The sequence below is a fragment of the Macaca mulatta genome, chromosome 3, assembly GCF_049350105.2.
Source record: "Macaca mulatta isolate MMU2019108-1 chromosome 3, T2T-MMU8v2.0, whole genome shotgun sequence".
Classification (NCBI taxonomy): domain Eukaryota; kingdom Metazoa; phylum Chordata; class Mammalia; order Primates; family Cercopithecidae; genus Macaca; species Macaca mulatta.
Genome location: NC_133408.1, coordinates 5,258,304 through 5,275,328, shown reverse-complemented (window position 1 = coordinate 5,275,328; position 17,025 = coordinate 5,258,304). Strand labels below are relative to the sequence as shown.

The window sequence follows — 17,025 nt, the reverse complement described above, 5'->3', positions numbered from 1 at the left end:
AGGGAAGGCCAGATGGAATAGGAGTTCTCGTCCCACAGACCTAGACTTCTGTTGACTCCACTCAAAGTCGACTGGGTGATGCTGTTGGCTGCAAGTCAAGGCCAACATGGGCTGTGCTAATAGATGCAGACCCTCCAGAGGGAAGGAGCACATCACCCTGGCCTGTTCCATCCTGATCACACTGAATAGGTGTTCTTTGGTGGGCTCTGAATTTCACAAGGGACACTGAGGAACTGGCACCCATTCCGAGAAGGGGAAAGTGGGACAAAAGGGCGTCTTCTAGGAAGCCACACTGGAGAGACTGGGGGCGTCTGGTCCAGAGAACAAGGGTCTGGAAAGAATGTTGGTGCCATCATTGGCTGGCCAGGGCCTACTCTGGGGAGTGACACCATGTTGCTGTGGCACACAGAGCAGTCAGGGTGACAGGGAGTCCGATCAGACACAGGTTCAGTTTGCTAGTGGTGACAACACTTAATAATGGAGTGGGCTGCCTGCTGCGGTAGTGACATGGTTTGGCTGTGTCCCCACCCAAATCTCATCTTGAATTGTAGCTCCCATAATTCCCACATGTGGTAGGAAGGACCTGGTCAGAGATCATTGAATCATAAGGGCAGGTCTTTCCGTGCTATTCTCATGATAGTGAATAAGTCTCCTGAGCTCTGATGGCTTTATAAAGGGGAGTTTCCCTGCACATGCTCCGTCTCTTGTCTGCCGCCATGTGAGACATGCCTTTCACTTTCTGCCATGATCATGAGGCTTCCCCAGCTATGTGGAATTGTGAGTCTGTTAAATCTCTTTCCTTCGTAAATTGCCCAGTCTCAGGTATGTCTTTATCAACAGTGTGAAAACAGACTAATACAGACAGGAAGCGGCTCCCCACTGGAAATTATCAGGCCCAGTAGGACTCGCCTGTCAGCAATGTCTTAGCATAAATTTCTGTTGGGGTTGGGACTAAGCTGGTCCTGTTGAGAGCTCCCCTTGATCCTCAGGGTTCTACTTAGAATGCCTTGAATGGCCTTGGCTGGGCACTCACGCCCAGTCTTTCTGCATGGTCCCATTGAGTCTAACCTTCTCATTTCATCCCATGTGAACCAGGCCAGGCCCATCGGGGTTTGGCAACCCCCTGGTGCAGTGGTTGCTGCCAGCTATAGGAGCAAGCCTGTAGCTGCTGGGGGGCCATGCGGAGACAGCCTGCCAGAGGGAAGACCACCTGGGAAGGCCAGAGCTATGGAGAAAGCAAGAGACCAGGGGCTGAGGACGGAGTAGTACAGGTCTTTGGTCCCGGCAGGCCTGAAACCAGTGCACTCTGAACCTTTCTGTACTTAGCTTAAGTCAGTTGGAGTTTCTGTCCTTTACAACCAAGAGCCTTGATAGGAGCGGCACAGATCTGTGCTGCACTACTGTTGGCTTCTTCCCTGATCAGGTGTTGGAGGGGAACACAGCAAGGACTAGAGTGGAATGCTTGCTGGGTGCTAGGCACGGTAGAAAGCACTTGCCATGCCTTATTTCCCATGTGGTGGGGATTTTGACCCCACTGTACAGATGGATAAGTGAGGACCCTTTCACTTATCCTGCAATAGAAAATCCAGCAGCCAAAGCCAACAAGGGCCCGGCATAGTGTCTTCCCTCTCTGACTTCATCCTCATGCTCCACACACCGTCCCCCTGGCCATTCCCAGCAGCCCAGTAAGCACTGCCTCACACTTCCAGTTCCGGACCAGCCACGATGGCCAGGCTGGATGGGAGCCATCGACCAGCTGAAGCCAAATTGCCTATTCTCGAGCTGAAGGTCGATCAATCCCACATAAATCTTAGGGCAGAGAACTGGGAGGAGGTAGAGGAGGGGGAATGTCTAGAAGGAAATTCTGGGCACATTCCTGGAAGTGAGGAGGATGGATATTGGACAGAAATTATGTCTCTGCAGGCACCCAGGCATCCCTCGCTTGCCCTGGTCACATGGGCAGTTCCTCCCTGGCTGTGTTCCGTGCCTCCTCTCCTGCTCCAGGGCCTGTCTGTTTCTGGGGCAAGGTGGGTCCCAGGGCTGGGCACCGGTTCCCATCTCCAGCCATGAGGCACCTTCCTCTCTGCATTTTGGCGTAAACGCTCCCTAGGTTTGTGGATCTGAATCCCCTTCCCAGCACACTCAGGCTTTACTGGCCTCCCTGTGGTGTATGTTTAAGGCACCACACAGCCTCCTAGGCCTGGCACCCGGGCAGTAGCACCTGGTAAACAGATTTCTTCATCTCAGCCAAGTGTTAAATCAAGGTAACAGATCAACTTTTCTTTTTTTTTTTTTTTTTTTTTTTTTGAGATGGAGTCTCGCTCTGTCGCCCAGGCTGGAGTGCCGTGGCACCATCTCCACTCACTGCAAGCTCCGCCTCCCGGGTGCATGCCATTCTCCTGCCTCAACATCCCAGCAGTTGGGACTACAGGCGCCCGCCACCACGCCCGGCTAGTTTTTTGTATTTTTATTAGAGACGGGGTTTCACCGTATTAGCCAGGATGGTCTTGATCTCCTGACCTGGTAATCCTCCCGCCTCGGCCTTCCAAAGTGCTGAGATTACAGACGTGAGCCACTGTGTTTGGCGGATCGATTCTTGAGAAAACACCATTCAGACACAGGCAGAACCTCCCCTTAAACTCATAACCGCGTCTCCTTTCTCTCCTCCGATTTGAGGGGCAGAATCTGGTTATGGTCATCTGACCTGTGGGTGTGAAGTCCACCTACCTGCCTGGCATAAAAAGCTGTGCCTCCTTTCTAGGTGAGGAGAAAGACAGACCTGGCTCATCTGAGGTGTGGTTGGGAGGGGGGGACCCAGGTGTGCTGGAAATGAAAAGAAATGCATTCCTGTTTTTCGTCCCAACAGGCAAACAACTTAACAAAAGCATTAGGGCCTGAGACTGGGAGTAAAGAATGCCTTGTCACCATGGCTACCAGGAAATGGCCCCACTTACATATAATAAAGGCTTTAGAGATGCTGGACCATCTGATATTCCAGCCTGGGGCCACATGGGAGGGTGCCCTGGTGTCATTCCTTATACAGTTCCATGAACACGGCTATGGCCAGGTTCTGAACCCGGCTCTGGAAACACCTCTGTCTGCAGAAAATGAGCCTTCTTTTTCTTTGGGGGTGAGCAGAGGGCAGAGGCCTGGCTGTCTTCACCCTTTGTAACCCAGCACTTAGCACCATGGCTGACGCACAGCAATGTCACATGTGTTAGTGCACACGCTGCCTCACTGCCAGGGGTCACCCCATACCAGTGCTGTTGGGGGTGTTGGAGTGGTCATCTTTTCTTTACTCCTCAAGCTCCTGCCTGGCAGAGAGCTGCCCAACACCGCGGGGGTGGGGGTAGGGGAAGAAGCAGCAGCAAGAAGGAAGCCCCCTTGCCCTCCCCCTCCCTCTCTGGACGCTCCCTCTCTGGACGCTCCCTCTCTGGCCCCATCACACAGCCGCTTGAGGCTTGGAGGCTGTGGATTTCCTAGCCTGGGAATCCCAGGGTCTGTCGGGTGTCCCGGCAGCCTCACTCGGGCCGTGCAGGCCCAGCCCCCGCGAGTTCGGGACCCGGGGTTTCTGGGGTGGCAGGGGGGTCCCATGGCGCCTGCGAGGCCTCTGCTCGGGCGGCTCCCGGAACCTGTGCTTCAGGGGGCCTGGTCCACCGCCCCCCGCAGGAGCAAAACAAGAGCACGCGCACCTGCCGGCCTGCCCGCCCCCTCGGAGCCAGCCAATCGCGCGCGCGGGGCGGGGCCGGGCGCGCTGGAGCCAGAGCCCGAGCCGGATCCCAGCCGGAGCCCGAGCGCAGCCCGCACCCCGCGCAGCGGCCAATCCCGGAGCCAGCGCAGGCTCGGCCCCGCAGCTCAAGCCTCGTCCCCGCCGCCGCCGCCGCCCCCGGGGCATGGCCTGTCTGATGGCCGCTTTCTCGGTCGGCACCGCCATGGTGAGTGAGCGCATCCTTCGCCCGCCGGGATCGGTTTTATTTTCAAGGAGAGCAGGAAACACACAAAGACTCGCACACGCGACCTGACACCCCTCCCTGGAGCGCGTCCTCTGGTCGCTGACCCAGGGCACCCTACAGAGGCGCCCGGCTCCGATCGCTATCCCCGCCCCTCCGCCTGGGCCACCTGGAGCCTCGGGATGCCCCTTGCAGTGGCCGAGAGCACTGACAAGGCGAAGGGGCCGGGAGTGGGGCGGGGGCAGCGAGCAGCCCTACAAGTGGACCGATGGCCTTGACCTGATGGCCTCCGGGCGGGGGGCGTGGGGCTCTTGGGACCTGGAGTGCACTAGGGACTGGGGAAGGGCCGCAGCTTGGGCTGGAGGGAAGAGGAGCTTGAAGAGGGGGAGCCCTGCGCGCGCGGCTGTGGGCTTGGGGACTGGGGACTTCTCGCGCCATCCCCAGGAACGCTAGGCAGGGTCTGGGGAACCAAAGAGGAAGCTGCCCCCAGAGAGCTGGAGCCTGCGACTGCACTCCAGGGGACAGCCTCTCCCGGACCCACTCGGGGAGGGGGCGGCTAAGGCCCGGGGAGACCCGCGAGGGGCAAGCCCGGATTCTTGCGGGCCGCCTTTCTGCGCGCGCCGGAGAGAGAGACGCGGTGGTGACAGGGACGCGCATCTCACTTCCCCCCAGCTCCGGAGAGGGATGGCGGGGTGTCGGCGAGTTCACTGCTGGACAGTTACTGTAAGTGCTGTTCCCAGGGGTGGTCAGGAATATCCCTTTCCGGTTTTCTGGCATTAGGAACAAACAACGAACCAATCATCAGGCCCCCAGCCACCCACCTCACCTTATCCTAGGGCCCTTCATGTCTACGCCCCGCACGCTAGCATCGTATAGGTAGCTAAAGTACAAATGGAAAGTCTTCCGTATTCCACGCCGTGTATCTGTGTAGTTACTACCCTAATATTACTTCCCCGAGGCTGTAAGCCCACAGTGCATGGCACGCTCCGGGGCTCACCCCGCCCCTCCCCTGTATTTCATTTTTAGCATCCTGTATTTGAAGTCAGCAGGGCTGAGCAGGATTTGACCGACAGTTACCTCTTGCCTTCAGCTCAAGAGAAAAAAAAAAAGTAGCCAGGTTTCTGCGCATGCTCTGCTGTGACAACTGCATCCTATGATTCCAAACAGGTTACTGTAGAACATACGGAGCCTCGCCAGCTCATTATATAATGATTTTGTGTAAACGATAGAATGGGGCCGCAGACACGGCCAGGCGGTGGGTGGAGGAGGGGAGAGCCCGGGGCCGGAGACCTGCAGTCTGACTCCCCTCTCTGGGCTGCCCTGTCTTCCCTACGTGGCTTCTACGTAGAAGAGGCATTGAACAAAACGGAAAAGCCGTTTCCCTCCCGGTGACACTTGCTTTTTCTCTGGTTGAATCTTTGGGCAACACTTGGAAATTCTGCCTTTTGCACTTATTCATCTATTAGGAAACCTAAATGGGGTTGACCATGGAAAATGAAGGAGATTATTGATGTTAGTTGCAGGTAGAGAAAGTTATTGATCTTACATTAGATGCTAGGTAACTCCTGAATTCCTTTTAGAGCTGCAAAGGTGGCTTGGTGTGGGTTTTGCTATAATGGACATGTAGAAAAATAATGAATCCGATGTTTTAAGGTACAGATTTTTAATATCAAGATTTTTTTTAAGTGTTATATTATGATTTGATACAGCCTCCAGAGCTCAACTGTTTTGTTATCACGTGGAGACAGTCACAGCTGGGCTCATTGTTTTGGAGAACATTATTTTGTTTTGAAAATTATTTTCCTCCCTGAAAACTTGGTACTTTAAAAAAAAGTTTAAACATTTCTATTCACGCACAGCTGTCCCACCCTGAAAGCACTAGTCTGATGGTAGAAGCTAAGCAGAGTTAGGCCCCAGCTAGTCCTTGAATGAAAGATCACCTGGGAATTCTGGGGGCTGTAGGGTTAAAAAAATAAATAAATTAAAAAGAAAATAAATTCTGGCCAAGTCACGAACAAAGAGCCCTTCAGAGATCCCTGGGATCTTAAATTTTGCTTTTCCTTCACCTCCCTGCTCTGGGGTCCATCCTGGTGTGGATCCTCTGAGCTGTGAGTCAAAGGAGGTGCCTAGGGGTGAGCCAGGCACTCGGGAGAACATGCTGGAGTCCCTGAGTTCAGTGGGCAGGCAAGGGGTGGCAAATGTTTCTAGTGGGAGGGTGGTATTTGGAGCTGTTCTGGGCTTGTGAGTGACCCCCTCAAGTGTGATCTGGTCTCTGGCTCAGTTAAGGGTATGAAGCCTTGGGTGTTTTCTTCTGGGCAGTCGCCTTGAGGACTCTTGGTCAGCGCATTTTCCTCTTACATGCTTAGGATGCTTAGGTGGGTACCAAGGCTGGCAGCAGTGAACCAAAGAGAGAAGACAGACAGCTGCATGCTAACTGTGCTGCTGACTGGCTCCTCTTCCTGTTTCCCGACTTCCTCCTAATGCTGGGAGAAAAAGTTTCTATCTCTGTGTTCTTGGTGGAAATCGGGTGAATGTGGCTCACCATTCACTGTGGGTGGCTTACTGACTGCTAAAGACGCTCCCCAGCTAAATAGGCATCTCTATCTGCCCAAGGTTCAAACTGTAATCACGGGCCACTCTGCTCAGCGCCCCGGAAAATTTCCCATGAACAGCAGCCAGGAACAATCCTAACAGGGTCTCTTTGGCATTCCACATCTATGAATGAACTTACTATGACTTACAATGTATTGTGCGGCACAAATCATATGTGGCCCGGTGCGGGGGTGGGGGAAGGTCAAAGACAATGCTTCAGTAGGATAGGGAAACAGAAGAGTGAAAGGAAAAAAATGAAGAGAGAAGATGCATTTGTTTTAATTTTAATGAGCTCAGGAGGCTGAGGAGAAACTCGCTGTAACCTACATTGCCGGCAGCTCTCATCGGAGGATGTGTTTCCAGAGAGCTGGTCTATTTCAGACTGACAGGCCACTGCCTCGCATCACACAGTTTTCAAGATTTTATTAATTGGGTGAGGCTGTTAGATGCCATGGAGGGAAGGTGGGCAACTGTATGCATTGCTTTGCTGTTGGTTTATTTGGGGGTGGGGCTGCATGATTTCCCCGGTGTGGGTTTTCCTATAATGGACAAGGCCTGAAAGATGCCAAAACACCCACAACTTACCCGTGGAAGGCCAAGCAACAGTCAAGGGCCGTTACAGAGGCTTGTGGTCTCAGACTTGGAAGCCGCTCAGCCACGCCCTAATCACAGGGTCTTAAGCAAGTCAGACAATGTCTCTGCGCTTCCAATACTTCCTCCGAACTAGAGATGGTCATCCCAGCTCCCAGGGCCCCTGTCCCTGTTAGAGTTGTGGAGGTAATAAGAGGCATAAACTATGTAGGCTAGAGTTTAACAGGCACATGGTAATTGCTGGATCAATAAACACTATTGTTTATAATCACTTACCTAGCATGCACGAGTCATTATTATTTAATACTTTACATTGCAAGTACTTGATTCTGGCTTCTCTCTTTCTTACTCCCAAATCAGTTTAGTCACCCAGTTTTATCCTCCTAGCCTGTCCCCTTGCCTTCAGCCCCACTACCACCAGCGGATCCAGGCCACCGTCACCCCACCTGGCTCACAGCAGGAGACTCTTCCGCAGTTCTGGTCCTGTTATTGCCTCAGGGCTCCCCAAAGATCTCTAGATAAAATGCAAAGCCCTTAACCAAGTTGGCAAGCCCTACCCCACGGGCACCTTGTTTACCCCTCTAGTCTCATCTTGTTCTAAAGCCCCCTGCTTTCCTGCCCCCACCCTACCAGCCCAAATCTACGCTCCAGCCCCTGCGTTTCTTACAGGTCTCTGGATGCTTCACTGTCTTGTGCTGGTGGGACTTTGTCTACGCTGTTCCCTAGCAGAGGCCACCAGGAGCCAGCACCCCTCCATCTCACCTTGCTAAATTCAGCTAAGATTCTATTTCTGCAGAAAGACTTTGTCCTGCATCTCCCCATCTCAGGGTCTGCGTTGCGTTAGATATCCCTTCTGAGTTACCCATGGTATGCTCTTTGTCTGGCTCTTGCCTTGACCTATTGTAATTAGTTGGTCTTCTTCAAAATGAAAGAAGCAGATCATAGGCACACATGGGGAAAATGCACTGACCAAGAGTCCTCAAGGCGACTGCCCAGAGGAAAATAACCAAGGCATCAAGAAGCACAGCTGAGCTTCTCAACAATCCGGAGGCACTTTTGCTTTCCGCCTGGCTCTTGCCTTGACCTATGGTAATTAGTTGCCTGTTTTCTTGCCTGGGCCGGATCTTGAACTTGAGCTTGCCAGGTCAGGGGCCGTGTCTGTCTGTCTGATTGCTGACCCTAGGGCTTTATCTGGTGCTCAGTTTGTCCAGTGAATGAGGGAGTGAGAGAGTGAGTGAGTGAGCCGAGAGTGAGTCTAGCAGAGAAAGTCAGGCCCTTATGATAATGTAGATGGCTGGTGTGGTGGCCATTCACCCTGTATCAGTGTGGGCTTCAGCCACAGGAAAGAAGCACCTGTCCCTGGGCTTCAGCAGGGGCTCATACATGCAATGGGTGCCTGGGGAGAGGGAGCAGATGGTGTGTGGCAGCTGGCCTCCTGGGGTGAAGGTGGAGGGGCCCACAATAGGAGAGGAGTTGCCCCCCTAGGCCTTACCCTCAACTGCACACACAGCCATCGGGGGTCGCGGGGCAGAGCCCATGTCTGCCAGCAGGATCGGGCAGAACCCAGCACGTTCTGTCTTGACTTGGGCAGCAAGGTGGGGATGGAAACGGACATGGGGAACCAGGCCTAGAGCCCTTTGTCTTTCTCCACAGCTTTGTCGACATGCCCCCTCCAAGGCCCAGATCTGGGGCTTTGGGGGCCCTTTTGGAATCAAAGTGAGCTCTAAACACTTGGGGCAGCAGCATAGGAGCCCAGAAGGCAGGCTGAGGGGCATGGGGCAGCAGCTCCTCCAAGAGGCCCTGCCACAGGGGCATCAGGACCAGCTGGGAGGAGGCTTCGCGGTCGCTCCCTTGGGGTCTGCATCTTATCATCACACCAGACCCCTAAGGAGTGCAGATCGCTTGTCAGACACACATACACCCTCCCAGCTCTGCTTGGGGATGCGGGAACCCACTTACGCGGGCATCCAAGACATCCCGCATGCCCGGGACCAGCAGACCAAGCTCAGCTTTGTCAGAGTTTCGCTCAGCACCTTTAGTTTTAGCCACACAGTATTATAGCCCAGGAGCTAAGTTTTGATTTCGTGAAGGCCTTCAGAGGTAGAAGATGCCCGGAAGGGGTGTGTGTGTGCTTTTGGCACTGTGAGATGTTCTCTCTCGACTTGGAAGACAGCAAGAAAAAGCACAGCAATTTGCTCCCCCAAGGTTCTCCCGTGTTTTGAAGGTACCTGAAGCTTATTGATCTGCTCACGGTTGCCAGGCCATTAAAAAAGGATATTCCTTTCTTTGCATGGATACTTCCGGGTTCTTGGCAATCGGTGATACTCCATTTGACTCCCAGAGGAAGCTTTAAAAGCCAATGGTAGCTACAAACGATTAGGTACTCTTATGATGCAATGAAATGAATACCTATATATTTTTTTATGACTCAGATTCTGGGATAACTTCTGCTACTCACTTGATTGTGGGACCTGGAACACGGTCCTTACATTGTCTACATCTCAGTTTCCTTGTTTGTCTAACAGATTAAAAAATATTAACCATTCCGACTTTTCAGCGCTTTTATGAAGAGGTAGCAAGACAGCAGAGTTGTAAGTGACTTGGAAATTTTAAATGCAAAATACAAAGGCCAGTCCCCACAAAACTCAGCAGCTCAGGTGATGTCATTGCTCCTGAGACATTTTTATGAGATTACGCGAGAGAGACACAAAACAGCTCAGTGTAAATAAAACTTTCTCGGTTATTTATGTCTCAGGCGCCTGGTGTGTCTTTATGGAGGTTTTTAAAATGAGGGGACTGTAAACAGATCATTGCTTATGGTGGCCAGTGTTTTCTTCTTTGAGGTAATGGATGATTCATCGAGTATAGTTTTATGATTCGATTTTATGATTCCAAAGTAAGACTTGTAGATCAGCGTAACACTTTACCTTAAGCATTTTTTAATAGAAGAAAATGTGACAGAGATGACAAATTCCTGTAGGTAGGCACGTTTCTCCTGGGGCCAAAGGCGCTCCTGCAGTGGAAAAAGTGTTGCTATTAATAATCAATGACCCTGAGCCTCATGGTGAATCTCTTCATGTTCTTTCTCTTGATGCAGCTTATAACAGGTCTTGTTGCTTCCTCTGGTTTTTCTAGAATGCCAGCAGTTACTCTGCAGAGATGACGGAGCCCAAGTCGGTGTGTGTCTCGGTGGATGAGGTGGTGTCCAGCAGCATGGAGACCGCTGAGACGGACCTGCTGAATGGGCATCTGAAAAAAGTAGATAACAGCCTCACGGAAGCCCAGCGCTTCTCCTCCTTGCCTCGGAGGGCAGCTGTGAACATTGAATTCAGGGACCTTTCCTACTCGGTTCCTGAAGGACCCTGGTGGAGGAAGAAAGGTAGGGAGGGCGGCTGTTTTGTGTATCAAGCTGGGAGGAGCCTCTGAAGGAGGCAACACGTTGTTTGGGCAAAACTGGGGTCTGGAAGTTGGAAGGCTGAGTTTCTCTTCCCGACGCTGTCACTGCAGTGGTCAATTTATTCTATTGCTTTCTGCCTGAATTTTCCTCACCTATAAAATGAACAGGTTGGATTTGGTGATCTCAAAGTTCGTGGTTGCTCTGAAATTCTGCGATGTCATTATGGAGAATTTCACAAAGATTGATGGTGGAACTGTTTTTGAACCACCCAGAGGAAAATGGGAGACAGGTGCCCCCTCCCAAGCGTGAAGTGTTAAAAAGTGGCCAGCGACCTAGACTGACCTCTCCAGAGACCCATCTTGAAAGGATTCTTTTGTGGGTGGTCATGGTGGGCTAGAAAGAAAACTAAACTGTTGAAATGAGCTGTATACATAAAAATAGAAAAAACAGAGAGGATGGAGCTCAGCTCAGGAGGTGTCTGGAACGCCACACAATGCAGGAGTTCGCCACCAGCTTGTTGCATGTTACAGGGAATTGATGAGTGGTAGTTTGCATTTTCTCAGCAATCTTTCCTGGCTCTAGAGTTTCAGGGTCTGTGGAGTTAATGCCACCCTGGGTTGGTGTGTTTTTTTCCAGCCTGATCTGTTTCTTCTTGTGGAATTTATCCTTTATCTCCTTCTGCTCCATGCACCCCTTGTCTGCTCCTAAGTGGATCAGACAGGTGGGTTGGGGGAGCTGACAGGCAGAGGACGTGTCAGACTTCATCAAGAAACCGTGGTCCCTAGTTTCTACCGAATCATGGAAAGCAACTTGAAAATCTGGGAGGACTTTGGAACAATACAAATGACTCAGGTACCCCTGGAAAATTCTAATATTTTAGGACTTTGAACTTAAAACTGGATTCAGCCCTTCTTTCATTTTGAAGAAGACCAACCAAGACTCACAGTTTAAATTTTTAGTTGTCTTTCTTCTTTTCCTTATTATCTTCTTTTTGTTTTTCTACCCTCTTGAAGCTAAGTCTTTGAGACCCTTGGCACTGGCAGTCCTGTCTTCATTGCAATCACAATTTTAGAGCTTTGACAGACTGGTCCCTGGGACCTGCAAGCCCAGTTGGTGGCTGGGTAACTGTATGTCTATGTTTGCACAACCAGAAACAGATTCAGTACCTTCTCAACAGACAACGGTATAGCATTGTGATGCGATCCTTGCATTTTCAGAGCATGCCAGCCTGTTCTGTTAAGAAAGCAGCTCTGTGGCAGGCTCAGATGTAGGCCCACTCCTTTGATCCTGTCGAAATTTCAACATAGGATTCTAGCCTTCTCCTTCTTCCTTTTCATAGGAAAATGTATCAAGAAACCAGGACACCATGTCATGTTTTGGCCTCATTTGTCCATATAGACAAATTGTGGCAAAGCAGTGAGCAACATAGAGTGATTCCTGTTCGTCTGTTATGTGTGGCCTTGGAAGTGTTGTCATGATGGTTGAAAATGCTGGGAATGGTGTCTTGTAAAGTGAAGATGGGCTGTAATGCAGAAATGTAGATGTCTGAAACCTGGTGGCATCTGGGCTTGAAATGTCTTGGCATAAGCCTGGCACACAGCTGTAGCCAGTGTTTGCAAGTGAAGAGTATCGCTCCCCTACCCAATGTGTTTGTCCGTTTTCACACTGCTATAAAGAACTACCTGAGACTGGGTCATTTTTAAAGAAAGGAGGTTTAATTGACTCACAGTTCTGCATGGCTGGGGAGGGCTCAGGAAACTTACAATCATGGTAGAAGGTGAAGGGGAAGCAAGGCATGTCTTACATGGTGGCATGAGAGAGAGAGAGAGAGAGAGAGACAGAGAGAGAGAGAGCAAAAGAACTCACACACATTTAGATCATTAGATCCCATGAGAACTCCTTCACTATCATGAGAACAGCATGGGGGAAACCGCCCCCATGATCCAATCACCTCTCACCCAGTTCCTCCCTTGACACGTGGGGATTACAATTCAAGATGAGATTTGGGTGGGGACACAGAGCCAAACCACATCACCCAGTATGTGACTCGTCACCCCTATATTCTCTAAGTGTTTAAACTGATCACATGAATCATCACAGTTAGCCAGCTGGTAATGGCTCTTAGTGAGGGAGGAGCCCTAACTGTCCATTCTCAGAAGCGCAGCCTGGGTGGGGTGGCCACCAGATAAAGACTTGCCCTACAGTAACCTTGTGGGCTCAGGCAGGGGAAGAGCCCAAAATGGGCTCCCAAGGGACCTGCCCATGAGTCAGAAATGGGTGGAGCCAGAGGGGTTGACAGACAGGATGTATCTGGTGTGTTCCAGCTGCTGATTTCTTCGGGGGGGGGGGCAAGGGTAGTTTTGCTGTCTGGCTTCCTCCCCACTGCCCTCCCCAGCCACAGCAGCACCTGTGTCTGTCTTCCCTCTCCCTGCTCCTCCTCCCCTGCATGCCCCATCCTTTCCTTTGTTCCTGGTGCCTGCAATTCAGAGTCAGATGGCTTATCACTCCAGCACACAGAATAGAAAGGAAACTGAGGCAACGGTGGTTAAGGGACTTGCCCATGCTCCTGGGCTCGAGAGGGGCAGGCCTGGGATGAAGGCAGCAATTTCCAGCTCTGTGCACTCCGACACGGTGGCCACGCCTTGCCTAGCACAGGGCCTTATGGGGTGCCAGGGTCCATGCAGCCAGAAAGGAAGCAGAGCTCTTCCTGGAGACTCTGGTGCCCATAGGGTTTCCTGCTGTTGGTGGTTCGATTGCCATTGCTGAAGAGTTTTTCCTGCCAAAGGGTGCTAGCTGCAGAAGCCCTCTCTGTGCCCACTGTTCTCCCAACACCAGCCTGCTCTTGGGTGCTGCATCCAGTTGGCTCCAACTTGGGTACCGTATTTCCCCAACTAAAAGCCAGGACCATCAATAACAATGCGCATTCAATGTGGATCTTGTGTTGGGGCTGCAGGAGGAGCTGCATCCCACTGGACCTCACCCACACGGGTCGCCACTCTCCTGGTCGGCCTCTGCGCCTGTTGGTCCTCCAAGTCGGCCTCTTTTGCTCCTCCCATAGATGGGTTCCTCCCTCTCCTGTTTTTGTCCCTCTGATTGCTGGCGGTGGTCTCAGTCCCAGCCACACTTAGGTTAGGCCGAGAAGTCAGAGCCCAGCCTTGCTCTGCGTTTCTCTCTTCTCACGGTGGCGGAGTTTGTATTTGGCATCATCTCTGTGTGACCCCAAGTGTGACGCTGGGTCAGGGGCTACTTCTCTGACTGCTCTCAGTGTATTCATTTTGCTGTCTGTATCAAGTCCATTGTTTTCACCTTTTAAAAATTCAGTTTGATGCATTGAGCGAATTGTAATGATCACGCTGAGGCTGGATGTCCTGGCATTGCTGGAGAGGTGTCTCCGAAGATAAGAAGTGAAGGAGTTTTGAAAGCACCTGGTTCTGGCCGGGTGCGGTGGCTCACGCCTGTAATCCCAGCACTTTGGGAGGCCTAGGTGGGTGGACCACAAGGTCAGGAGTTCGAGACCAGCCTGGCCAACATGGTGAAACCCTGTCTCTAGTAAAAATACAAAAAAATTAGCCAGGCGTGGTGGCAGGCACCTGTAATCCCAGCTACTCGGGAGGCTGAGGCAAGAGAATTGTTCGAACACGGGAGGTGGAGGTTGCAGTGAGCTGGGATCGTGCCATTGCACTCCAGCCTGGGGGACAGAGTAAGACTCCATCTCAAAAAAAAAAAGAAAGAAAGTGCCTGGTCCCATGCTTCACAGTAGGGCAAAGGAAACAGGATCTCAGGCACAGAGCTGATTCGCTCAAAGGCAGAGCCAGGGCTGGGACCCAGCTGTTCTGACTCACAGTCCAAGTTCCTTCCCATTACAAAGACACTGGACCACTCCAGTTGTTTCCAGGAAAGACTTTTTCTCACGTGATTTCACCCAAAACATGGTGCTGCGATATAAACTCAACATAGAATGCCATAGCAAAGTTGGGCATTGTGACCAGAAAAACTTCATGAAGTCCTAGGTAATTATTTTAAAGAAGGTGAACTTTACAATTCTTACAAGAAAGGCCATGCGGGAAACAGTAGCGGTATTTTTAAGAAGGAGATGCCAGGCACTGATTCTTTAAAATTTTTGAGCTTGACGATTACTAAGCATTGAATATGGCATTTTAACAAAACATCTTGTATTTTCAGTTGTAGTTACATTTTCACAATATGATTAATGATGTCTTTGGAGGGAAAACTAGATCATATAATAGATTCCTAGCAAAGAACGTAATTGTGAGAGGAACTATTCTCAGGAGAGAGGAGTACACCCCAAGGATAATTTCCCCGGCTTCGGATACAGTAATTACTCTCCCTCAAGGAATTCGCTCACGTAGCTTGTGCCAATGGGACAAATGGCTCGGAACAATACCATCTTTGGTGTTGTCACACAAACTGTGTTGGGGACAGATCAGAGTGATCTGGTTTAGCTGTTCCTCCTCACCCTTAGCGGCCTTTGCTTCCTACAGAGTAGACACTATGCTGAGAATATTTAGGAATGTGGTTAAGAGCAAATTCACAGAATAAAATTCTTCTTAGGTAAAGATGATGGGGATGAACAGATCTTATTGTAAGCTGCTTTCAGAGCCCATTCACACAAGGGTCTCATTTTATTAGGGTGTGACTGGCCACAACGAACAAATGGAATGCTTGGGTACTCATACACTGCCCATCTCCCAGGAGATCCCGGCGGTTTCCAGGCATAGTTGACTGAATGAGAGCCGTTCTTCAATCCACTTGGCTCACGGGGCCGATTCAGGAAGGATCTGCGTATTCTCCCTGTGGAAAGCTGTGACATGAGGCTCAGAGATGTAACCAACATCATAGGACTGGGGAGGAAGGAACTCAGAACCAGGTCTGTGTGATTTCAGGCCAAAAAGGAGCATAGCGAGTGCTTAGCCCTGACGTGGGCACAAGACTGGACAACCAAGGCACAGCTGTGCCCAGCCCCATGTTATGAAATGGTTTGGGGTTGTCTTGGCTGTAAACTGATGTATTTTCCTTTTAATTGGCCTGTTTGGATGTCAGTGGCCATTGGCCCTTTACAGGGATTTCCTGTCCCTCTGGAGAGGCTCCAGCTTCCCTCTCCTCACCAGGAAGGGGAGGTTGATGTGCATGGCGTGCTTTCTCTCCAACAGGTGAAGCGATTCTCAGAAATCAAATTCACCTCCTAAGATTACCTGGAGGCGAAGTTCAGGTTGAGAACAAACGTAGCCATACCTGGGGCTTTAGAGCATTTTCTTTCCTATCTGCAGTCAGGCCGTGGCCTCCACATGGTGATGCTCTGATGGAACGCCATGTCACCTCATGCTTTGAAACCCAACCCTCCAGCCTCATCCTTGCCAAAAACCAGAAGGGGTTAAATATTCCGGGCAGCGCCAAGTCAGATTATCTGTATTGGTTTGCTCCTAAGCATTTGGACACCTTTCTCAAATTCAGGGTTGCTTTCTCATAATTTCCATAGCCATTTCACAAGGCCTGTAATGACGGACCATCTAAAGTGCATGGAAGGCACCATTAATAAATCCTTTCAGGAATTCCATTAAGGGAAGACTGGATTCTGACCAAGTGCTGGTGACTTGATCCAACCTGCTAGAACAGGGAGGGGAGGCAGCCCAGTGAAAGGCAGAGTGTGGAGATCCTGTCGCTAGGGGGTTTCAGAGGGGCAGGTGCTCAGGCTGAAGGGGGATTGATAGTTCCCTAGCATGAGTGAGTTACTTTGGTGCTTCTTCGAGGCTGTTATGCTAAGGTGGGCTTTCTTGTGGGTCCACAGGACATTTCTTTCAGTCCTTCACCTTTATTGGAGGCTACAGCTGATTCCTGGTGCAGTGTGGTGGCCCCAGGCCACTTGCAGGGATGGCTTGCTTGAGGCTGGGGCATTGACAAAGAGGAGCCGAATGCCTGAGTCTGCCTTGGGGAATTCAGAGGACTGGAAAAAACCCTTCTTTTCCCTGCTGCGGCCAGTTCCTAGGTTCTTAGTGGTGCCCGGGGTGGGTAGGCGGGCTGCCACTCAGGCCCTGAGGGGTAGCATTCCTTTGGTGATGAGGTCTTCCGGCAGAGTTCTGACCCCTCTGCCTTACAGGGTCCCAAAGAGGCTTTGAAAAAATGTTGAGAATGGACCAGCTCTCACAGCAGATTCATATGAGATAATGTTTAGCCACTATGTGCAAGACCAAAGGGGTTTGCTACTTTCTTGAACAGGTTTCACATCCAAGGGGCCTAGATGCTCTCCTCCAGCCCACACATTCTCTCCCTATGAGCATGTTGCATGGGAAACCAAACCCTCACCAGCTGGGAGCCGGGATCTGGGTGTGTGACTCCTTAGTGTGGCATTGTTAGCTGTGGCAGCCTCCCTGGACAAGGCTCGGATGGCTCTGCCAACATTGGCCTTGGGGTCTCCTTTTCTCTTTGCCACCTTTGGATTGGCAGGTTCTTTATTTGGACATGTTAATACTTTGTCAT

The 17,025-nt window shown here is 51.2% G+C and overlaps 1 protein-coding gene across 8 annotated transcripts in view; it reads left to right on the top strand.

Moving 5' to 3' along the window:
• Positions 1-664: 664 nt before the first annotated feature.
• Positions 665-17,025, top strand: part of ABCG1 (ATP binding cassette subfamily G member 1) — a 79,557-nt gene continuing 63,196 nt past the window's right edge. For 5 of the 8 annotated variants that reach the window (XR_013414887.1, XR_013414886.1, XM_015132830.3 and 2 more), the window contains exons 1-2: positions 3,786-3,935; positions 10,269-10,512. Coding sequence is in view for 5 of the 8 variants with exons in the window: in XM_015132830.3 (XP_014988316.1) it covers positions 3,894-3,935; positions 10,269-10,512 (286 nt within the window). In the remaining 3 variants the exon portion in view is untranslated. Of the gene's footprint in view, positions 778-3,785; positions 4,674-10,268; positions 10,513-17,025 lie in introns of those variants that run through there. The other 3 variants (XM_077995713.1, XM_028845311.2, XM_028845310.2) reach the window with 3 other exon arrangements.